The following is a 24,902-nucleotide window of genomic DNA, read 5'->3' as shown; positions in this document are numbered from 1 at the left end:
ATCTTGAGTTCCTAATTGTTCTTGAACTTTATTGTTTGTGGAACTACTCTCTATTCTTGTGTGAGGGCACTTGAATCATGAAGGAATGGTAATGTCATTGACCTCTGTATTAGAGTAAGTGAGCAGGTTGTGAAAAATGTGTGGTGTTGTTGAGTCAACTCTTGAGGCGAGGATGTTACAGTCTTGTGCTTAATCTGCTCGAATATTCTTAGTGTGATGAGTTAGGAGAGTTGCTTAAAAAGGTCATGTCTATGTGAAGTGTAGTTTGATTGCTCGAGGACGAGCAATGATTTAAGTGTAGGGTGTTGATGGTAGGCTATGATCCCGTATTTTAGTCGCTTATATCACTCTAATTCACTGCACTTTACTTATGTTGAGCTTTAATTAGGCGTGTTTTGCACTTATTGTGTGTTTTATGCCCTGTAGGAGTGATTCCGAGCTATGTAGATGTTGTGGTATCAATTCATGCTATTTTGGAGTTTTGAAGTCTGAGTAAAAGCCCAAGGATTAACTCGGGATCGAGTTCGGGGATCAACGGATGATAGTGGAACGAAAGGAAGAATCGAGCGGGCATATTACGCAGTGTCCAGTAAAATGCACATAACGTCTCGGAACTCTGTTTTTGCTCCACAATATATCATTGGAAAACTATTTAAAAGGGCTACAACTTTCATGTTTTACGTTTTCCCAAATTTCCAACTTACCACCCAGGTGCGCGCACTTGGGAGAAAATAATGTGCAAAATGCGCGACCAAGTGCGCGACCAGGTGCGCGATCACATATATTCTGTCCGGGAAAAGTCATAGTTTGCTAAGAAAGGGTAGTTTCGTCCGGGATTTATTTTGGGGGCGGATTAAATGCCCCAAAACACCATTTTTGACAGACTTTTGGACAGATTTTGACCTAGGGAGGCCAAGGAGGCTAAGGAGGAGTTTGAAGAACACAAGCACAAGGATTTCATCATTCCTTCCTCACTCAAGATCCAAGTTTGGATTGTATTTATGTTTTTCTCTGCTTTTATTTCATTTGTGAAGAACTTCTCCATGTCTAAGGAGTAGAACCTTTTGGATTTTGATGGATTTGGTATATTGATGGTTGTTTGTGGATTATAACTCTATTTTTATGTATTTGAATTATTTTTGGAAGATTTAATTATTGCATCTATGTTCACTTATTCTTGTAATCGAAAGAGGCATAACTCGTGATATCTTTGCACTATATTGTTGGTTGAGTTCATAGATTCTTCTAAGTAATAAAGAGGCTAGTTGAATCCTTGATTAAACCTAGTCAGGAGGATAATCGAAAGAGGTTCTCTTAAAGACAAATTCATTACGAATTCTTGCATATCTTTACCGAGCTTAAATTGGTTCATATTGTGAGGTTGAGACTAAATCGATAGAGGCATTTCTACTAAACATTTGTATTGATAATTAAGTGAATTCGAGAGACTTATTTGGACATTAGAAGTGAATTATCTAGAGTTAGATCTCGAACAATTATCTTGCATCTATCCTATCAACCCATATTTTCTCCCATTGATAACCTCCTTGCTTACCTTTGTTGAGATTGTCATTAGTCAATAGTTTAGGTTCTTATTTAATTTCAATTCTTAATTGTATCTCTATTATTGATCCTCCTGGATAGCAATCGAGCTACAAACTACGATAATACTGTTTAAATCCAATCCTTGCGGAGATGATAATTATACTATACTATCTTTGACTAGTGAGCACAATTTAAGTATGTGTTTTGCGCTCGTCAATTAATATCGTCAATTAATCGGGCATAAATGTGTGATGACCCAAAAGGTCATCTTATATTTTAGACCTCTAATCTGCGCTCTTAAGCCAAAACAAAATCATATATTTATCCTCCTCGATTTGCATGCACAATCCGGGCATGTTTCCGAATAGCTTTATGTTGAAAATTGATGAAAACAAGAATTTATGCCTTAAAAAGTTAATTTTATTTGACTTCGGTCAATATTTTTGGTAAACGGGTTCGAATCCATATTTTGACGGTCCCGGTGGGTCCGTATCGAATTATGGGATTTGGGCGTATGCCCGGAATCGAATTTCGAGGTCCATTGCCCGAGAAATAAATTTTTGACTAAAATTGAATTTCAAAAAATTTATGGTTTTAAAGTATATGCTTAATGCTTGATTTTGATGGTATCGGGCCCGTATTTTGGTTCAGAAGCTGGTACAGGTCCGTTATAATATTTGAACTATGACTGTGAAATTTGGTGAGAAACGGAGTTTAAATGACGTGATTCGGACCTTCGGTTGAGAAAATAGTAACTTTAAGTGTTCTAGAGAATTTCATTGATTTTGATGCTAAATCCGTAGTTTTAAGTGTTATTTTGGTAATTTGATAGCACGAGCAAGTCTGTATGATATTGTTAGACTTGTGCGCATGTTTGGCTTGGAGCCCCGAGGGCTCGGGTGAGTTTCAGATAGGCTACGGGGTGATTTGCACTTAGAAAATCTGAGATTTTTGCTGCAGCAGCTGTTCTGGTGTGCCCTTCTTCGCTTTCGCGTAGGTAGTGTGGCGAACGCGAAAGGTAAAATGGGGGCAAGGGAATTTTCTTCTTCACGAACGCAAAGCATTGGGGGTGATGCCCTTCGCGAACGCGATCAGTCTCCCGCGAACGCGATAGTCTAAGTGTTCTTCTACGCGAACGCGTCCACTGGGTCGTGAACGCGAAGGCTTGGGAGGAGCTGCCTTACGCGAACGCGTAGAAAGGCTCGCGAACGTGAAGGCCTTAGGCCGCTGTGCATTGCGATCGCGACAGGCCTCTCGCGAACACGATGAAGGCCTATCCAATGTTTTAAACCATACTTCAAAGATGGGAATTGTTCAAAATTTCACATTTTCTTCACTTGAGCTCAACCTTGGGCGATTTTTGAAGTGGGAATTCAAAACCAAATATTCGTGTTCTTAAACTCATTCCTTTCAATTTCCATCAACACCTACTAGATTTCTACGCCTAAATCTTGTTCTTTAAGGGAAGAAATTAGGGATTTTAGGAGAATTGGGGATTTTGTAAATTTGGGAATTTAGACCTCGATTTGGGGTCGGATTCCGGAACTAATGACATATTCGGGCTCGGGGGTGAATGGGTAAACGGAGGTTGGTCCGAACCTCGAGTTTAAAACAAGCGGCCCCGGGGTTGGTTTTTGACTTTTTTTGAGAAAATTTGGGAAATTTGTAGTTATTCATTAAAGTTGATTCCTTTAGCGATAATTGATGGTATTAAGCTATTTGTGACTAGATACGAGTGAGTTGGAGGTGAATTCTAGGGAAAAAGTGGTACTTGAGCAGTGAGTGGCCTGCGAATCGAGGTAAGTGTCGTGTCTAACTTTGGCTTGAGGAAATAGGTATTATGTGTTTATTTGCTACGTGTTTGGTTGTTAAATACGATGTATAGGTGAGGTGACGAGCATCTATGCATCGTTGTCGAGTCATAGCATGCGAGTGAAATTCTATTCTTGTCTATTTTGTAGCCTTAAATTCAACTATCCATGCTTAGCGGGTTATTTGAAATGTTGGGTCACATATATTTGGTTTCACTGAGATTTGGTAACTTTCGAATAATGATTCAAGGTTGAGGTTACATTGTGCTATTGATTATGGGTAAAATACTGGTTTCTTTGTGATACTCCTATCTATCCGTTGTTATTGATTCTGCGATTTGTGAGGAGGAGTGTAAAGCACGAAGGGTAATGTCATGCATGCATTATTTATATTGTGAGGAAGAGTGTAAAGCATGAAGGGTGATGCCGTGTATATTATGAGAGGTTTAATGCACGAATGGTGATGTCGTGCCGTTCTATTTATTTATTTGGTGAGGTTGAGAGTAAAAGCACGAAGGGTGATACCGTGCCGTTTTATTTATTTATTTGGTGAGGTTGAGAGTAAAAGCACAAAGGGTGATGCCGTGCAGTTTTCCTTTGCTGTTTTATTTGCTCAATTCATTTAAGGATTTTCGGTTTAATTCTGTCTTTTCATTATTCTCACTCTTTATATTGTATTTCCCCCACTGTATGTCCCCTTCCCATTATTTTTGCGTTATTTATTTATTTACTGTTGTTGCCACTAGCATGATTATACTGTTTAGGTTATATGTGGGTGTCTTGTCCTAGCCTCGTCACTACTTCGCCGAGGTTAGGCTCGACACTTACCAGTACATGGGGTCGGTTGTACTGATGCTACACTCTGTACTTTCTATGCAGATTTTGGTACCGGTTCAGGTTGATCGAGATTTTACTATTGGTCCGCTGTCCGAAGACCCAAGGTAGATCTGTCGGTGTTCACAGACCTTGAAGTCCCGGTCTATCTTTTATGTCCTACTGTTTTCTTTCATTCAGACAGTTGTACTTCTTTCAGACTATTACTTGTAGTAAATTCTAGAATGCTCATGAATTGTGTCTCCAGATCCGGGTGGTAGTAATTAATACAGTTTTATAATAATCCACACTTATTATATTTCATCTTAGTTAATTATTGTTATTTACTGAATGGAAATAAGGAATTGGTTTAATAATTCTCTAACGTTGGCTTGCCTAGCAAGTGAAATGTTAGGCGCCATCACGGTCCCGTCGGTGGAAAATTTCGGGTCGTGACAGTTGGTATCAGAGCACTAGGTTGCCTAGGTCTCACGATTCACGAGCAAGCTTAGTAGAGTCTGGAGGATCGGTACGGAGACGTCTGTGCTTATCTTCTAGAGGCTATGAAGTTTAGGAACAAGTTTCACTTCTATTCTTCTCTGTCGTGCGATTTTGCTTTCTCAATACTGATTGAACTCTTCTACTCTTATTCTCTCGCATATGGAGAGAACACGTACCGCTTCCTCAGCTGAGCAGCAACCAGGGCCTCCAGTGGCAGCTCCTACATGGGGCAGAGGTCGAGGCCGAAGCCATGCCAGAGGCCGAGGCAGGGGCAGGGCTTAGCCTAGAGCATGAGTAACAACCCCAGCAGTGGAGCCTCAGATAGAGCTTGACGAGGAGGTTCCAGTCCAGACTGTTCCTATCGGACCAACTCAGGTTCCGGAGGGGTTCATTGCCACCCCAGTACTTCAGGACGCTTTGGTCCGTTTGGTGGGCCTTATGGATAGTATGGCCCAGACCGACGCATTTTCCATGGCACCAACAGTCTCTCAGGCAGGAGGAGGAGCCCAGACTCCCACCACTCCTGCTCTGGAACAGATAGCTCCCCAATATCAGGCTCTAGCAGCTCAGCCAGTCGGATTAGTTCAGCCGGTTATTGCGGCACAGGTCGGAGATGGGCCAGCTATGTCTTCTGAGGCTTTATGGAGATTGGACAGGTTTATCAAGCTCTTTCCTGTTCACTTTAGTGGTGCTCCTTCAGAGGATCCCTAGGAGTATCTTGACAGCTGTCACGAGGTTCTACAGAACATGGGTATAGTGGAGACTAATGGGTCGATTTTGCTGTATTTCAGATGACTGGTTCCGCCAAGAAATGGTGGAGAGATTACTTGTTGACCAGACCAGCTGGGTCGCCTGCTCTTACTTGGGACCAGTTCTCTCAGCTCTTCATAGAGAAGTTTCTACCTATCACATCGAGAGAGGAGCATCGCCTTCAGTTTGAGCATCTCTAGTAGGGCATTATGACTGTTACTCAGTATGAGACCCGTTTTGTGGATTTGGCCCGTCATGCTATTCTTCTGCTTCCCACCGAGAGAGAGAGAGAGGGTAAAGAGAGAGAGAGAGAGAGAGGTGAGGAGGTTTATTGATGGACTTGCTCAGCCTATCAGATTGCAGATGGCTAAGGAGACTGGGAGTGAGATTTTTTTTCAGGCGGCTGCTAATTTCGCCAGACGAGCCGAAATGGTTCTTACTCAGGGAGGTCAGGGGTCTGACAAAAGACATCGTCATTACGGTGAGTTCAGCGGTGCCTCATCTAGATGCAGGAGTACTTTTGGTAGAGGCCATCCTCCCAGGCCATTTCATTCAGCGCTCCAGGCATCCCACGGTGCCTCAGGTAGTCGTGTCCCTCAGATGCATTATTCCGACCAGCTAGCCTACAGTGCACCACCAGCTCCTATTAGTCCACCTCCACTCCAGAGTTATCAGAGTGGTTATTCAGGTCGACAGGGTCAGTTTCAGGGTCAGCAGTTACAGCAGCCGAGGTTATGTTATACTTGTGGTGATCCAAGGCACATTGCTAGATTTTGCCCTCGGGCAATGGGCAACTCACAGTATCAGAGTTCTCATGCCATGGTTCTGGCACCAGTTGCTGCACCACCTGCTCAGCCAGCCAGAGGCAGGGGTCAGGCAGTTAGAGGTAAAGGCCAGACTGTTAGAGGTGGAGTTCAGGCCGTTAGAGGTGGAGACCAGCCAGTTAGAGGCCATCCCAGGGACGTAGTTCAGGGTGGTAGGGCCCAGCCCCGGTGTTATGGTTTCCCAGCCAGGCCTGAGGCTGAGTCATCTGACGCTGTTATCACAGGTACTATTTCAGTTTGCAGTAGAGATGCTTCAAATCTATTTGACCCGGGATCTACTTACTCCTATGTGTCATCCTATTTTGCTTCCTATTTGGTTGTGCCCCGTGATTCTTTGAGTGCTCCTGTGTATGTGTCCACACCAGTGGGGGATGATATTATTGTAGATCGTGTTTATCGTTCGTGTGTGGTCACCATTGGGAGTCTTGAGACTCGTGTAGATCTTCTACTTCTCGATATGGTTGATTTTGATGTCATATTGGGTATGGACTAGCTGTCACCTTATCATGCTATATTAGATTGTCACGCCAAGACGGTGACCTTAGCCTTGCAGGGGTTGCCTCGATTAGATTGGAGAGGGAATCTTGGCCATTCTGCCAGCAGGGTTATCTCTTATGTGAAGGCCCGTCATATGGTTGAGAAGGGGTGTCTAGCTTATTTGGCTTATGTCCGCGATTCTAGTGCGGAGGTTCCTTCCATGGATTCAATGACGGTTGTTCATAAGTTTCCAGAGGTGTTTCCTGCAGACCTGCCGGGGATGCCACCCGACAGGGATATTGATTTCTGCATTGATTTGGCTCCGGGCACTCAACCCATTTCCATTCCCCCATACCGCATGGCCCCGCTAGAGTTGAAAGAATTGAAGGATCAGTTGCAAGATTTGCTTGATAAGGGCTTCATTAGACCTAGTGTCTCACCCTGGGGTGCACCTGTGTTGTTTTTGAAGAAGAAAGATGGATCGATGAGGATGTGTATAGATTATCGGGAGTTTTATAAAGTCACTATCAAAAACTAGTATCCATTGCCGAGGATTAATGATTTATTTGATCAGCTTCAGGGTGCCCAGGTGTTTTCAAAGATTGATTTGAGATCTGGCTACCATCAGTTGAGGATTAGGGCATCCGATGTCCCTAAGACAACTTTTTGGACTCGGTACAGGCATTTCAAGTTTCTAGTGATGTCATTTGGGCTGACAAATGCCCTAGCAGTATTCATGGATTTGATGAACCGAGTGTTCAATCCCTACTTGGATTCCTTTGTGGTTGTGTTTATTGATGATATCTTGATCTACTCTCACAGTCGAGAGGAGCATGAACAATACCTTCGGATCATTCTTCAGACTCTGAGAGACAACCAGTTATATGCTAAGTTCTCAAAATACGAGTTTTGGTTGAGTTCAGTTTCTTTCTTGGGTCACGTTGTATCAGCAGAGGGTATTCAGGTAGATCCTAAGAAGATTGAGGCAGTTCAGAACTGTCCTAGACCCACATCAGCTACAGAGATCCGTAGTTTCGTGGGTTTGGAGGGCTATTACCGTCGATTTGTGGAGGGGTTTTCATCCATAGCAGCCCCGTTGACCAAATTGACCTAGAAGGGTGCCCCGTTCAAGTGGTTAGATGAGTGTGAAGCGAGATTTCAGAAGCTCAAGACAGCTTTGAATACGGCACCGATATTGGTGTTACCCACAGGTTCAGGATCTTATACAGTATATTATGACGCATCTCGTATTGGTCTGGGTGCGGTGTTAATGCAGGGTGGCAAGGTTATTGCATATGCTTCGCGGCAGCTGAAGGTTCACGAGAAGAATTACCCTGTTCATGATCTAGAGCTGGCAGCCATTGTTCACGCGCTGAAGATTTGGAGGCACTATCTTTACGGTGTGCCATGTGAGGTATTCACTGATCATCGAAGCTTTCAGTATTTGTTCAAGCAGAAGGAACTCAATTTGAGGCAGAGGAGGTAGCTGGAGCTATTGAAAGACTATGATATCACTATATTGTACCATCTGGAAAAGTCCAATGTGGTGGCCGATGCATTGAGCAGAAAAGCAGTGAGTATGGGCAGCCTTGCTTATATTCCAGTTGGTGAGAGACCACTAGCATTGGATGTTCAGGCCCTGGCCAACCAGTTCGTGAGGTTAGATGTTTCTGAGCCCAACCGTGTCCTAGCTTTTACAGTTACTCGGTCTTCTTTGTTTGAGCGCATCAGAGATCGGCAGGATGACGATCCTCATTTACTTGTCCTTAGAGACATAGTGCGGCACGGTGGTGCCAAGCAGGTTACTGTTGGAGATGACGGAGTTTTGAGGATGCAGGGTCGTATTTGTATGCCTAATGTGAATGGGATTTGTGAGTTGATCCTTGAGGAGGCTCACAGTTCTCGGTATTCTATTCACCCGGGCACTGCCAAGATGTACCAGGACCTGCGGTAGCATTATTGGTGGAGGAGGATGAAGAAAGATATAGTTGCTTACGTGGCTAGGTGCTTGAATTGTCAGTAGGTAAAATATGAGCATCAGAGACCCGGTGGTTTGCTTCAGCAGATGGATATTCCTGAGTGGAAGTGGGAGCGTATCACTATGGACTTTGTTGTTGGACTCCCACAGACTCAGAGGAAGTTCGACGCCGTGTGGGTTATTGTGGATAGGTTGACTAAGTCAATGCACTTCATTCCTGTGGCAGTTACCTATTCCTCGGAGTGGTTAGCAGAGATTTATATTCGGGAGATCGTCCGCCTTCACGGTGTGCCCGTGTCTATCATTTCTGATCGAGGTATGCAGTTTACCTCGCACTTTTGGAGGGCAGTACAACATGAGTTGGGTAAGCGGGTTGAGTTGAGCACAACATTTCATCCTCAGACGGACGGGCAGTCCGAGCATACTATTCAGATCTTTGAGGATATGCTCTGTGCTTGTGTCATAGACTTTGGAGGTTCTTGGGATCAGTTCTTGCCCCTTGCAGAGTTTGCCTACAACAACAGTTACCAGTCGAGCATTCAGATGGCTCCCTATGATGCATTATATGGTAGGCGCTGTCGGTCGCCAGTTGGGTGGTTCAAGCCAGGAGAGACTCGGTTGTTGGGCACAAACTTAGTATAGGATGCCTTGGATAAGGTCAAGATTATTCAGGATCGACTCCGCACAGCTCAGTCCAGGCAGAAGAGTTATGCCGACCGTAGAGTTCATGGTGTTGCATTCATGGTCGGAGAGAGAGTGTTACTTCGGGTATCACCCATGAAGGGTGTAATGTGGTTCGGAAAGAAGGGCAAGTTGAGCCCTAGGTATATCGGACCTTTTGAGATTCTGGAGAGAGTGGGAGAGGTGTCTTACAGGCCTGTGTTGCCACCTAGTTTAGCAGCTGTTCATCCGGTATTCCATGTGTCCATGCTTCGAAAGTATCACGGTGATCCGTCCCATGTGTTAGATTTCAGCTCTGTCCAGTTGGACAAGGATTTGACTTACGAGGAGGAGCCGGTGGCAATTCTAGCCCGGCAAGTTCGCCAGTTGAGATCAAAGAGTTATCCTTTAGTTCGAGTGCAGTGGAGAGGTCAGCCTATTAAGGCAGCTACTTGGGAGTCGGAGTCCGATATGCGAAGTAGATATCCCCACCTTTTAACCAGCCCAAGTACTTTTCTATGTCCGTTCGAGAATGAACGGTTGTTTTAGAGGTGGAGAATGTGATGATCCAAAAGGTCATCTTTTGTTTTAGACCTCGAATCTGTGCTCTTAAGCCAAAACAAAATCTTATATTTATCCTCCTCGATTTGCGTGTGCAGTCCGGGCATGTTTTCGAAAAGTTTTATGTTGAAAATTGATAAAAACAAGAATTTATGCCTTAAAAAGTTGATTTTATTTGACTTCGGTCAACATTTGTATTAAACGAGCCCGGATTTGTGTTTTGACAGTCTCGGTGGGTCCGTATCAAATTATGGGACTTGGGCGTATGCCCTGAATCGAATTTCGAGGTCTATAGCCCGAGAAATGAATTTTTGACTAAATTTGAATTTTAGAAAATTTATGGTTTTAAAGTATATGCTTAATGCTTGATTTTGATGGTATCGGGGTATTTTGGTTCCGGAGTACGATACAGGTCTGTTATAATATATGAACTATGTTTGTGAAATTTGGTGAGAAACGGAGTTTAAATGACGTGATTCGAACCTTTGGTTGAGAAAATAGTAACTTTAAGTGTTCTTGAGAATTTCATTGATTTTGATGCTAAATCCGTAGTTTTAGGTGTTATTTTGGCGATTTGATCGCAAGAGCAAGTCCGTATGATGTCGTTAGACTTGTGCGCATGTTTGGTTTGGAGCCCCAAGGGCTCGGGTGAGTTTCGGATAGGCTACGGAGTGATTTGCACTTAGCAAATCTGAGATTTTTGCTGCTGCAGCTGTTCTGGTGTGCCCTTCTTCGCGTTTGCGTAGATAGTGTTGCGAATGCAAAAGGTAAAATAGGGGCAAGGGAATTTTCTTCTTCGCGAACGCGAAGCATTGGGGGTGGTACCCTTCGCGAACGCGATCAGTCTCCCGCGAACGCGATAGGTTAAGGGACCTGGGGGGGGGGGGGGGGGGGGGTCATGTTCTTCTATGCGAACGCGTCCATTAGGTCGTGAACACGAAGGCTTGGGGGGAGCTGCCTTACGCGAACGTGTAGAAAGACTCGCGAACGCGAAGGCCTTAGGTCGCTATGCATCGCGATCGCGACAGGCCTCTCGCGAACGCGATGAAGGCCTGTCTAGTGTTTTAAAACATACTTCAAAGATGGGAATTGTTCAAAATTTCACATTTTCTTCACTTGAGCTCAACCTTGGGCGATTTTTGAAGTGGGAATTCAAAACCAAATGTTCGTGTTCTTAAACTCATTCCTTTCAATTTCCATCAACACCTACTAGATTTCTACGCCTAAATCTTGTTCTTTAAGGGTAGAAATTAGGGATTTTAGGAGAATTGGGGATTTTGTAAATTTGGGAATTTAGACCTCGATTTGGGGTCGGATTTCGGAACTAATGACATATTCGGGCTCGGGGGTGAATGGGTAAACGGGGGTTGGTTCGAACCTCGAGTTTGGACCAAGCGGGCCCGGGGTCGGTTTTTGACATTTTTTGAGAAAATTTGGAAAATCTGTAATTATTCATTAAAGTTGATTCCTTTAGCGATAATTGATGGTATTAAGCTATTTATGACTAGATACGAGTGAGTTGGAGATGAATTCTAGGGAAAAGCGGTACTTGAGCAGTGAGTGGCCTGCGAATCGAGGTAAGTGTCGTGTCTAACTTTGGCTTGAGGGAATAGGTATTATGTGTTTATTTGCTACGTGTTTGGTTGTTAAATATGATGTATATGTGAGGTGACGAGCATCTATGCTTCGTTGTCGAGTCATAGCATGCGAGTGAAATTCTATTCTTGTCTATTTTGTAGCCTTAAATTCAACTATCCATGCTTAGCGGGTTATTTGAAATGTTGGGTGACTTATATCTGGTTTCACTGAGATTTGGTAACTTTTGAATAATGATTCAAGGTTGAGGTTACATTGTGCTATTGATTATGGGTAAAATACTGGTTTCTTTGTTATACTCCTATCTATCCGTTGTTATTGATTCTGTGATTTGTGAGGAGGAGTGTAAAGCACGAAGGGTGATGTCGTGCATGCATTATTTATATTGTGAGAAAGAGTGTAAAGCACGAAGGGTGATGCCATGTATATTATGAGAGGTTTAATGCACGAAGGGTGATGTCGTGCCGTTCTATTTATTTATTTGGTGAGGTTGAGAGTAAAAGCACGAAGGGTGATACCGTGCCATTCTATTTATTTATTTGGTGAGGTTGAGAGTAAAAGCACGAAGGGTGATGCCGTGCAGTTTTCCTTTGCTGTTTTATTTGCTCAATTCATTTAAGGATTTTCAGTTTAATTCTGTCTTTTCATTATTCTCACTCTTTATATTGTATTTCCCCCACTGTATGTCCCCTTCCCATTATTTTCGCATTATTTATTTATTTACTGTTGTTGCCACTAGCATGATTATATTGTTCAGGTTATATGTGGGTGTCTTGTCCTAGCCTCGTCACTACTTCGCCGAGGTTAGGCTCGACACTTACCAGTACATGGGGTCGGTTGTACTGATGCTGCACTCTGCACTTTCTGTGCAGATTTTGGTATCGGCTGAGGTTGATCGAGATTTTGCTATTGGTCCGCTGTCCGGAGACTCAAGGTAGATCTGTCGGCGTTCACAGACCTTGAAATCCCCATCTATCTTTTATGTCCTACTATTTTCTTTCATCCAGACAGTTGTATTTCTTTCAGATTATTACTTATAGTAAATTCTAGAATGCTCGTGAATTGTGACTCCAGATCGGGGTAGTAGTAAGTAATACAGTTTTATAATATTTCACCCTTATTATATTTCATGTTAGTTAATTATTGTTATTTACTGAATAGAAATAAGGAATTGGTTTAATGATTGTCTAATGTTGGCTTGCCTAGCAAGTGAAATGATAGGCTCCATCACGGTCCCGTCGGTAGGAAATTTCTGGTCGGGACAAAATGGTAGACTGTACACCCTATAGCTCTAGTATAAATAGGGGCTTTCATTCTATTGTAAGGGAGGAAGAAATACCAATGGAAAAAGACTAGAATTATTTCTCTCAAGCTATATACAAGTGTTGTCAAGATTTTCTAATTATTCTAGATCCCGATGGGAACATTCTAAAGCCCAGGCTTGTATTTTTCTCAATTCTCTTTATTTTAATCGCTTTGTTCTTCATTACTTTATTTTATCGGATAAATTTAATCTATATGTCTATAAACCACATTACAAATTCAACTATACTGTTTGTTGGGTAAATAGTTTGGCGCCCACCGTGGAGCATAGACAATTATGGTATTATTTTGATATGTTCATCTTATACTATCGTGCTTTAAAGGTTTTTTCTATTTTAAGCATACTACAGTTATGGCACACAATGATATCAACAACTCGCTCAATGTTGGAATAAACTACAACAATGAGATCGTGGACAATCTCCATGATGGAAATCAACAATGTGGTTCAACTAATGAAACCCATATCGGTGGAAATGAGTCAACTCCTAACTTGGTAGAAAAGATTCGACATGAGAGGAGTCCTACCCCTGATGATATGGATAGTGTGTCGGTGACTGATAAGTGTGTAATTTGACTACTTATTAGTACCTTTTTGCTTTTGTTTTAGTTCGAAAGTATTGATTTATGTTCCCCAAACTAATGAAAGTGTGCAAATTGCAGGAATGTTGGAAGTTTGGGCTCTCATGATGAAATCTGACTCAAAAAGGAGTGTTACGAATCACAAGGCAAGAAGGAGCACACAACTTAAGAAGTGCAGTCCATAGAAGGATTTCTGCGGCCGCAGAAGAAAGTGCGGACCGCATAATTCCATCTGCGACCGCAAGACAAGTGAAAGAGCTCAACAGAGTTCTAGCTAATGTGCGGACCGCACATGAATTGTGCGGCCGCAGAACAAGGTTTGCACTAACAAATGATTCAAACTTCAGAGAGTGCAAATGACCAAGACCTGAGCCTCGCCTGAAGTGTAGACCACACAAGATATGTACGACCACAAATGATGCTTTGCAGCCGTAGACCAGAACTGTGCGGCTGCAGAATCCAAGACCTTGCTAGATGAAGAAATATGTGGACCGCACATGGAATTGTGCAGTCGCAGAACCTCCCGAGGGGCATTTTTATCAGCGAATTGTGGGCCACTATAAATAGACGAGATTCACATTTTAGGTCTAATTTCGAAGTTTGAGCTGTTGTAGCCGTTATATTTTGCCATTTTAGGAAGTTTGTGATTATTTAAGGATTTAAACATCATATGTTACCATTTAAATCTTAGATTATGAGTTTAATTAGCATTTATTCTTTGTTTTTTTCATTTCTCACTATGAGTGTCTAGATTCTTACTAGGGTTGTGACCCAACTTAGTGTGTAAACCTTATGGGTATCTAATTTAATGCTTGTTTATGATTGGGTGTTGATTATTTAGCTTAGTTTATGCTTTAATTTTAGAATTAATGGTTGTAAACATTGATTCATACCTTTTTGACTTGGTCTCTACTTGAGAAAGAGGGACCTAGTCTAGGATAACTTGGCTAACAAGGAATTGGGATAATTGAGGGTATGATTAGCCTAATTAAAAGGTTCAAACTAGGGATGGTGTGAACCCGATTTGAGCTCATATCAACTATTTTGTTCGATACCCATTTGGGCTTGAGAAATCTAAATTGGGCAAAATCACTCTTTGACCGAGATATATTGAGTGGGTAACGTAGAGTTGAGAGCTATAATACACCCCAATCAACAAAACAAGTGTTAACGTATTTAACCAATTAGGCGAATACCTAGGTTACGATCACATCCCTAGGCTTTTAAACTATTATGAAAAACATCAAAAATAATCATTCGCTTCTAATTTCTTTTCTTAGTGTATAATTGCTAGAGTAAAATTAGAATTAGAAATCAAAACCTTTTGTTGGAAGTGCAATTTATTTATTCCATTCGCTTTCATCAAGTGTGTACTCCTAACACCCATAGTAACTCCATGTGAAAATCGACCCCGATTCTTATTGGGTACTATTCTTCCAACGACCGTTTCCACTCACTATTGAGTGCGTATTGGACGTGGATTAATTTTTGGCATCATTGCCGGGGAGTTAAAACGGTGTTAGCTGTATATTTGGGTTTGTTTTTGGAATATCTTCTTTTTATTCCGTGTTACTAACTTGTGTGAGAAATCTTAGGTACAACCATGGCGAACAATGAGCTCGAAAAGTTTCCTTTTGGGGGATTTAGATGCAGATGACAAGCAAGTAGATGAGGTACCTCATGAGCCACAAGCTAATCAGAGAGGCCGAGTACCTCATGATAATGTACCCATTCCACCCCCACCTCCACCACGAGCGGCTCCACACCGGATATTGCCCAACGAAGGTTATGCTAGTGTAATAGTCCCTCCCCGTATTAGGGCGGGAAACTTCCAAATCACCAATGTGATGCTCAGTTTGCTTGAGCAATGAGGTTTCTTCACTGGTGCTCCAACATAAAATGCTTATAAACATTTGAAGGGGTTTGTGGATACTTGTTGGGGAGAAAACAAATGAATGTCTCCGAGAATGCATTGAGGCTAAGGCATTTTCCCTTCTCTCTACAAGGGAAAGCTTTAGATTGGTTGGAACGATTGTCGAACTATTCAATTCACACTTGGGATGAGTTGGCGGAAAAGTTCATTGCTAAGTTTTTCTCTCCCGGACACATGGCTACACTTCGATATGAGATTTTGACATTCAAGCAAGAGCCGAATGAACCACTACACGAGATATGGGAGAGCTATAGAACGATGGTCAAGGAATGTCCCAACAATGATATGACGGAAAACATGATTCAACAAACCTTCTATTGTGGGATTAACACAACCAACCAAGGTGTAGTGAATCAGCTAGCTAGTGGGAACTTTATGACTACGCCTTATGCGGAGGCATGTGAGATTTTGGATGATATGGCGGACACGTCTTCGGCTTGGCAATTCCGGGCCAATGTTCCACAAGGTGACCCGAATATGATCCACCGTCACAAAGAATTGCAAGACCATGGGCAAGCCATTGCCGAATTAACAACTACCATGACTCAACTAGCAAAGGCCCAACTAAATCAAGTGCAAACTCCAAAGCAAGTCAATGCTATGGAAGGAATGAACATGATGGTGAACATGAGAAGGACCAAGGGTCCACAAGTGCAAAATTGAGTGGAGAACTATGTGCAAGAAGATGGTGGCTTTTAGCAAGATGATTCCCATAATGAACAAGAAGAGGAAGTGTAATATGTGAATAATTTTCAAGGGCAAAGAAACAACTTCCAAGGCCCAAGCCAACAACAATGGCAACCACAAAACAATCAAGGCAATTGAAATTCTAACAATCAAGGAAATTGGAGTGGAGGCAACAATCAAAGGAATTGGTATAACAACAACAATCAAGGAAATTGGAGTTAAAACAACCAAGGAAATTAGGAAGGCAATAATCAAGGTGGGTGGAGAAACAATCAAGGCAACTGGGGGTCGGGTTTTCAAACCCCAATGTACCAACAACCAAGCAATCCACCTTCTTATCCTTCCTATGGTTCAAGTTCTTCAAACAATGAGATAGGGCGTATTGAAAATATGTTCAAGTAAATGATGGAAAAGAATGCCGATTCGGATGCCCAACTTTCCTTACACAACACATCAATCCGCAACCTAGAAGTTCAAATGGGGCAAATCTCTCAAGCTTTAAATTCTCGTCCTAAGGGGGCACTACCAACTGACACGGTGATAAACCCAAAGGGTGGTAACAACACGAGGCATGCCATAGTGGTTATCATAAGAAGTGGAAGAGGCGGGAATTCACCCACCTCAAGTGGAAGGCAACTTGTTGATGATGATCAATTGATGCAAGAAGAAGAGATCCCGAACAATGTAGTGCAACCTAGTGATGAAGTTCGGATTGATATTGATGATAGTATGGAAGAGACTCAAGAGGAGGTGAGCCCATCTAGGGAACACATTATTGACATACCAGAACCGATAGTGTAAAAGGCTAAGGCACCATTACCTAAGCCTCTACCTTCATACCCTCAAAGACTTGCCAAGAAAAATTGTGAGAATCAATTCAAGAAGTTTATTCAAATGATGAAGAGTCTTTCAATCAATGTGCCATTAGTTGAAGCTTTGGAACAAATGCCCGGTTATGCAAAGTTTACGAAGGATCTTGTGGCAAAGAAGTGGTCAATGAATTTTGAGATCATCAAAGTCACTCATCAAGTGATTGCAATTGTGCATTCAATGGCTCCTAAATTGGAGGATCCCGGTGCTTCCACGATTCCTTGTATAATTAAAAGTGTCGAGTTTGCTAAATCTCTTTGTTATCTTGGGGAAAGTATCAATTTGATGCCCTATTCAGTTTTCAAAACTTTGGGAATTGGGCAACCAAGACCCACCTTTATGAGATTGCAAATGGCTGATCGTACCATGAAGAGGCCTTTGGGTGTGATTGAAGATGTTTTGGTTCATGTTGATAAACATATTCTCCCGGCAAATTTTGTCATTCTAGATTGTGAGGTTGATTATGAAGTGCCAATTATTCTTGAGATACCTTTCCTTGCTACGGGTAAGGCTCTTTGTGATGTTGAAGCCGGAGAACTCATTTTTCGGGTGGGTGATGAAAAAGTGGTATTCCATATGTGTAAGTCCATGCGGTAACCAAATAGCAATGAGGTGTGTTCTTTTGTGGACTTGGTAATCGATGTTATTGTCGATGAAACGAATGCTACAATCAATGTTGGTGATATGTTGGAGGCCGTCTTGCTCAACTTTTATGATGACGAGATGGATGACTTCATGGAATATATGAACTCTTTGCAAGGACTGGGATCATACAACTATGCACCCCATAAATTCTCCTTGGATCTTGAAAATAGGACAACCCCTCCTACAAAGCTTTCTATTGAAAAGCCCCTATCTTAGAGTTGAAGCTATTGCCTCCACATCTTCAGTATGAATTTCTCGGTCCTTATTCTACTTTACCGATTATTATTTCCTCTTGTTTGACTAACGTGTAGGTAGATTCCACATTGGCGGTGGTACAAAAGAGGAAGAAGGCTATTGGGTGGACCTTGGCGGATATTCGGGGGATAAGCCCCGCGTTTTGCATGCATAAGATCAAGTTGGAGGATGGAGCCAAACCATATATTGAACATCAAAGGAGACTCAATGAGGCTATGCAAGAAGTTGTCAAGAATGAGATTATCAAATGGTTGGATGCCGGGGTTGTCTACACATCTCTGATAGTTCATGGACTTCTCCGGTTCAATGTGTTCTAAAGAAGGGGGGCATGACGGTGGTCACCAATGACAAGAATGAGCTGATACCTACTAGAACGGTGACCAGTTGGAGGGTGTGTATGGACTATCGCAAGCTCCACAAAGTCACAAGGAAGGATCACTTCCCACTTCCTTTCTTAGATCAAATGTTCGATAGATTGGCCGGCCGTGCTTTCTATTGCTTTCTTGATGAGTACTCGGATTACAACCAAATTCTCATTGCTCCGGAATATCAAGAGAAAACAACCTTTACATGTCCCTAGGTACTTTGCTTTCAGGCAGATGCCATTTGGTTTGTGTAATGCACCGGTGATTTTTCAAAGGTGTATGATGGCAATTTTCACGGACATGGTGGAGGACTACTGATCACGCCCAACTCTAGTCCTAAAAAAGATAAGCGGTCGTTGGAAATATAATCCGGTCTACAAGTTCGGATGTTGAATCCCACAGAGAACTAAGGCTTAGCTACAGTTGTTCAATATCGCAAAGAAACACATGTTCAAATAATTTTCTAGCTATAAAGATTTGATTTATATTTCAACTAATTAACTAACAAATATTATAAAGCAGTAAAATTATCAACTAACAAGGATGAAATTGGAGACAAGCCTAAGGAGGTCTAGAGTTGTGATTTCCCAAATTGTCGGAATCCTTCCCACTAAGTTTTCTATAATTTCACCTAAGTATTCTCTACCGATCGTGAGTACTTCGGGTATCGTAATTCTCTTTCGAGCAACTACCATAATTTACTAGACATATTCTTTCGAACTACGCTAGCTGGCACTAATTCACCACTTACTAAGATCGCACCAAGGTTTCGTTATTCCTAATCCCACCTTTAAACCCTCCATATTGATTCCTCAAATACGTTAAGAGTGATGTTGTTCAACAACTACCTAAATATATACCCTTTTCCAAGCAATACATACTAAATAGGCACAGTCAATTGATGGCCATTCAATCAACAACAATAAACATGTAGTTGAACAAGTAGAGAAATCCAATGACTCAATTATATAAAAACGTATTAAGAATTCATCCTACAAAAGGTTTCATCAAAACCCTAGATAACAAATTAGCTATTCATAATAGTATGCAAAACTACAATACTAGAATTCATAACCAATAGTAAAAATAGAAAGAAGGAAGTGAAAAACTAGTAGATGAATTCTCCGTCTTGCTCCTAGTGTGTTTTTGCCTCCTTAGGTCGAATACCCTCTAAAAACCGTTTCCCATTTGGTCGAATCTGCTGTAAAAAAAGTCCTCCCCTCTCTTAGACATGTTTAGGGAGTATTTATAGGCTATGGTTGAAGCCCTTGAGTCCAAATCCGGGTTGGAGACTTTTAACCCGTGACTTTTACTATAGACCTCGCAAAGCCAGGCTTATAGCGCGATCAAGCTGGCTATAGACCTCGGGAAGCCTGGTTTATAGCGTGGTCAAGCTGGCTATAGACCTCGCGAAGCCTGGTCTGTAGCACGGTTTGGGTACTTCGTGATTTTGTGCTATTTTCTCGTATATTTGTCCTCTTTTTGTATAACTTTCACTCGTATTTGTCTTCCGATGCTCCTACACATAAAATAACATAATTTAGCTCAAACGTTGCACAATTAACATCTAAACTAACAACATGTAAGGCGAGTAATATATTAAAAATATAGCATTTTTGCCAAACATCACTATCCCACACTTAAACGTTGCTCGTCCTCGAGTCAACCACTAATTCCTAGAGCACCTTATTCTCGTTTAGCACATCCAAAGCACACCATACCTATGACTATGGTTGATAGCAACAATTAAACTTTAGCATATGCCTTCAACACACACTTCCCTTTACTCCATGTCATACTTCAAAAATTTATTTAACAACAAGACAACATGCTTATAACAATCCCAGCCTCACAAACCGACTCAATATCACAATGCATTTGTGGCTTGAACACTTAACATCATAGAGACGTCTAATAACGTCACCTATCCCTTGCGAAACCATGTGCCCTCACGAATAGGAGAGTAAGTTGAATCCACACATTCGAATCAAATGCTCAAATATATTGTAAGGACTCACATATATCAAAGAATTTCCTCACTCTCACAAAGACGTCACATGCATGCACAAAGTACCATCGGCTTGCCCATTATGTAAACCTCCACTAATGTAGGCTCGCTCGATCTAAAATCAATTAGGACTTTTTTATGGTTGTAATGTGGATTACAAGACGGGTAGGATATATTTTTGGAATAGTGTCTAACCCTCCTAAGCACTTTAACACATCACAAAATTAACTTTAAGCGCAAATTCCTCAATCCCAACTTCAATTTCACAAACAAGATCACACCCCAAAAATATTCCCTCCTTCTTTAAGCACTACTTTACTTTATACCCCACTAGCAAGAACAAGACAATAATTTATTCATCTATATTTTTCCTTCTTTTCTTCTCTTTTTTTTACAATTATTTTCCCTTTTAAGTTTACGCTAGTGGTGTATTACTTTACAAAATAAGTGCACCCTTATTTCTTTCATTGGTTCCACTCAAAAGTCACCCCACACTTAGTCCTTACTTCTTCTAGCGCTTATTTTATAATTAAAGTGCTTTAACAGGTAAAAGGATCAAAATAATGATAATTAAGAACAAAGGGGTATAAGCTTGTAATGTGGTTGCCAAACAAAGTTTATAGGCTCAAAAGGGTTGACTAAGGATAATTTTATTTGTGGTAAGCATTAAGTTCAAAAGGATCAAATAAAGCCTAAATTCATTTTTCAAACCGAGCAAAACCTAAAATTCCGCTTCAACTCACATATCGGGAAAGTTCTAGACTCTAATGCAATGACACGGACTATATAATTTCTCACCACACATGGCACATGACTCACTAAGGACGGTTTCATTCCGATTCTCAAACAATTGCAAGTATTCACAGAGCCACAAAATATTAAGCATCAAGCACAAAGTGACACAAGCCGAGAAAATGAGATACAGGCGTCAATACACATGTTATCTACTCTACAAGGCATCATAAGCATTTTCAAACCATAGGGAATGTACTACACATGCTAGAGCTTAAATATGCTACTATCAAACAAGTCAAAAAGGCACCTAAAAATTTCATCTTCCTTCTTCTATTCCCTAAATCCTAATCTACTCTAAAAATAAAAAACTATGACCCGGTTCAAACTACATCCCATGGAAAAGAACCGAGGCGCAAAGAAAAACCACGGGGTATTATTACTACCTACAAAAATAAAAGAAGTATTTATGGATTTTTCTATTTTTTTTAAATTTTTTGTGTTTTTGGTTAGACTTTAAACCCTCAAGAAAACTGTCTAATAGATCCATAGTCGAGAAAAGTCCAATCTTTTCTTTTTTTCTAAAAAAAAAAATTTATTCAATTAAACTAACACAACTAAAATAGCATAGAAATTCCCCCCAGACCATCTCCTCACCACACACTTAAAATTACGCATTGTCCCCAATGCACACCCATATATATAAGAGGGTAAATGAAACTCTCTGGTAGGTCAAAGGCTGAAGCATTAGTAGCTCATAGGGTACTCAAACTTCTCCCATACTTGGTTCTTTGTGCGGGCACCCCACACTTAATTCTAACCATCTCACTTGCTTTTGCTTTCTTCCAATGGCCTTGCTTCCCATGCTCCTAGAGAAATAAAAAATAATACTACAAGAATAATACAATAATAAAAAATAAAGAATAAAAGATAAAAATAAAAAAAGAAGTAAAGCTGGGTTACCTCCCAATAAGTGCTTGGTTTAACGTCGCGGCACGATGCGAATCACTTTTTACCTCCACTTCGAACTTATGAATTGGACCCCAAGTTTTGATTCAAACTTATGATTATGCTCCTAGGGTGGTGGAACGAATCTAACTGGCCCAAAAAAATAATGTAGTATTCTGCACTTCTTGGCCTTTAGATGAGGTGTGTAATCTCGGCTTTCTAGCAAGAAGAATTCTAGAATGTAGGCACCTTGTTCCTCATTTCTTGACTCCTCAAGCCTCCTCAAGTGGCTCGGATGACTCTATTTCTATATCATCATCCAAACACAATGTGGAAAAATGCTTGGTGTGTGGACCAATGCGCTCTACTACATGAACTTTGAGACTGTCAACATCCTCAACACCAATGATACTAGAGTCAACTAAATATGTATCCTCAATGTCCTTGGTTGACTCTAGTATCTCTTCTACAACATCGGTATCCTCAAATTCTAGTTTGATTGATTGTTGGTGTTCTACTATGGACCCCTCTATTGGCACCTCAATTTCTGTCTCTAATGCACACTGCTCCTGGCTACTATTCATAATATTATCTTGTTGAGCATTTAAAGCCTCAACCAATTTCCTCACTTGTGCCACCAGGTTAAAAATAATTGCCTCTTGCCTTTGGATAGTATCCCATTGCCTTTGGTTAGTATCCCCTAGCCTTTGTATTTGCAGTTGTTTCTTATTACTTCGTTCCATGAGGCACTTTAACATATCTTTGTTCTCTTTCAGGTTATTATCCCTGGGTTCTTTGTTCCTATTAACTTCACTAGAAAAAGAAGAACCATCAAAGTAAGGGGTTGGGGGATGATAAGAAATATAAGCACAACTATGAAAGTGACCATCTTGACCACCACACATATCACACACATTCCACACATAAGATTGAGTTGGTGCACATAACTTATTCTCGGGAATATTTGGATAATTTTGCCACAGGTGGTTTCTTCACAATATGTATAAGGATCAATAGTAGAATTACCAATACCTAAACTCCCATAATTCCAAGATGCCATGTTTATCAAATCAACAAGTAAAACAAAAATAAAAAAATCAAATACAATAAAAATAAAAATAAAAATAAAAGTTCAAACTTGAAACCTAGCAATATGTACACCTACAGCTACACCATTAGTTCCTCGGCAACAGTGCCAAAATTTGATCACGCCCAACTCTAGTCCTAAAAAGGATAAGCGGTAGTTGCAAATATAATCCGGTCTAAAAGTCCGGATGTCGAATCTTACAGAGAACTAAGGCTTAGATACAGTTGTTCAATACCGCAAAGAAACACAAGTTCAAATAATTTCCTAGTTATAGAGATTTGATTTTTATTTGTACTAATTAACTAACAAATATTATAAAGCAGTAAAATTATCAACTAACAAGGATGAAATTGGAGACAAGCCTAAGGAGGTCTAGAGTTGTGGTTTCCCCAATTGTCGGAACCCTTCTCGCTACGTTTTTTATAATTTCGCCTAAGTATTTTCTACCGATCGTGAGTACTTTGGGTGTCGTAATTCTCTTCCGAGCAACTACCAAAATTTACTAGACATATTTTTTCAAACTATGCTAGCTGGCACTAATTCACCGCTCACTAAGATCGCACCAAGGTTTCGTTATTCCTTATCCCACCTTTAAACCCTCCGTATTGATTCCTTACATACGTTAGGAGTGATGTTGTTCAACAACTACCTAAATATGTACCCTTTTCCAAGCAATACATAGTAAATAAGCACAGTCAATTGCTGGCTATTCAATCAACAACAATAAATACGTAGTTAAACAAGTAGAGAAATACAACGGCTCAATTATATAAAAACGTAATCAGAATTCATCCTACAAAAGGTTTCATCAAAACCCTAAATAATAAATTAGCTATTCATATTAGTATGCAAAACTATAACACTATAATCCATAACCAATAATGAAAATAGGAAGAAGGAAGTGAAAAACTCGTAGAAGAATTCTCCGCCTTGATCCTAGTGTGTTCATGCCTCCTTAGGTCGAATACCCTCTCAAAAACGTCTCCTTTTTGGTCGAATCTGCTCTAAAAACGTCCTCCCCTCTCTTAGACATGTTTAGGGAGTATTTATAGGCTAGGGTTGAATCCCTTGAGTCCAAATCCGGGTTGGAGACTTTTAACCTGCGATTTTTAATTACCAGGCAATAGACCTCGCGAAGCTAGACTTATAGCGTGGTCAAGCTGGCTATAGACCTCACGAAGCCTAGTCTGTAGCGCAGTCAAGCTGGCTATATACCTTGCGAAACCTGGTTTATAGCTCAGTCAAGCTAGCTATAGACCTCGCGAAGCCTGGTCTGTAGCACGGTTTGGGTACTTTGTGCTTTTGTGCTCTTTTCTCGTATTTTTATCCTCTTTTTGTGCAACTTTCACTCATATTTGTCTTCCGATGCTCCTATACATAAAGTAACATAATTTAGCTCAAACTTTGCACAATTAACCTCTAAACTAACAACATGTGAATTGAGTAATATACTAAAAATATAGCATTTTGGACAAACATCAACTTCCTTGAGGTTTTCATGGATGACTTCTCGGTGGTTGGAGATTCTTTTGATGACTGTCTTGCAAATTTGGATAAAGTGTTATCTAGATGTGAAAAAATAAATTTGGTGCTGAATTGGGAGAAATACCATTTCATTGTCGAGGAAGTTATTGTCCTTGACATAAAATCTCAAGGAATGGAATTGAAGTTGACAAGGCAAAGATTGAGGTGATTTCTAAGTTTCTACCCCCTACTTCGGTGAAGGGTGTGCGGAGTTTCTTAGGCCATGCGGGTTTTACTGGCGCTTCATCAAAGACTTCTCTAAGGTGGTAAATCCGCTATGCAAGCTTCTCTAGAAGGATGCTAAGTTTAATTTCAATGATGGTTACATGAGAGCTTTTGAATTGTTGAAGCTAAAGTTGACAACTACTCCCATCATCACCGCTCCAATTTGGAGTGTGCCTTTTGAACTCATGTGTGATGCAAGTAA

The 24,902-nt window shown here is 41.0% G+C and overlaps 1 protein-coding gene across 1 annotated transcript; it reads left to right on the top strand.

The window, feature by feature from the left end:
* Positions 1–16,938: 16,938 nt before the first annotated feature.
* LOC138906245 (uncharacterized) lies at positions 16,939–17,965 on the top strand. Its single transcript, XM_070194777.1, has 2 exons — positions 16,939–17,416; positions 17,868–17,965. The coding sequence occupies exons 1-2, from the start codon at positions 16,939–16,941 to the stop codon at positions 17,963–17,965; spliced, it is 576 nt and encodes a 191-aa protein (XP_070050878.1).
* Positions 17,966–24,902: the final 6,937 nt, after the last annotated feature.

The sequence above is a fragment of the Nicotiana tomentosiformis genome, chromosome 2 (genome assembly GCF_000390325.3).
Source record: "Nicotiana tomentosiformis chromosome 2, ASM39032v3, whole genome shotgun sequence".
Taxonomy (NCBI): domain Eukaryota; kingdom Viridiplantae; phylum Streptophyta; class Magnoliopsida; order Solanales; family Solanaceae; genus Nicotiana; species Nicotiana tomentosiformis.
This window is presented reverse-complemented; position numbering and strand designations above follow the sequence as displayed.

Bases quoted from the DNA above. Each gene is read 5' to 3' on its own strand.
- LOC138906245 (XM_070194777.1), top strand. From the start codon at position 16,939: ATGAAGAGTCTTTCAATCAATGTGCCATTAGTTGAAGCTTTGGAACAA. The intron at 17,417-17,867 runs GTAAGGCTCTTT...ACTAACGTGTAG, and splicing joins GATACCTTTCCTTGCTACGG to GTAGATTCCACATTGGCGGT.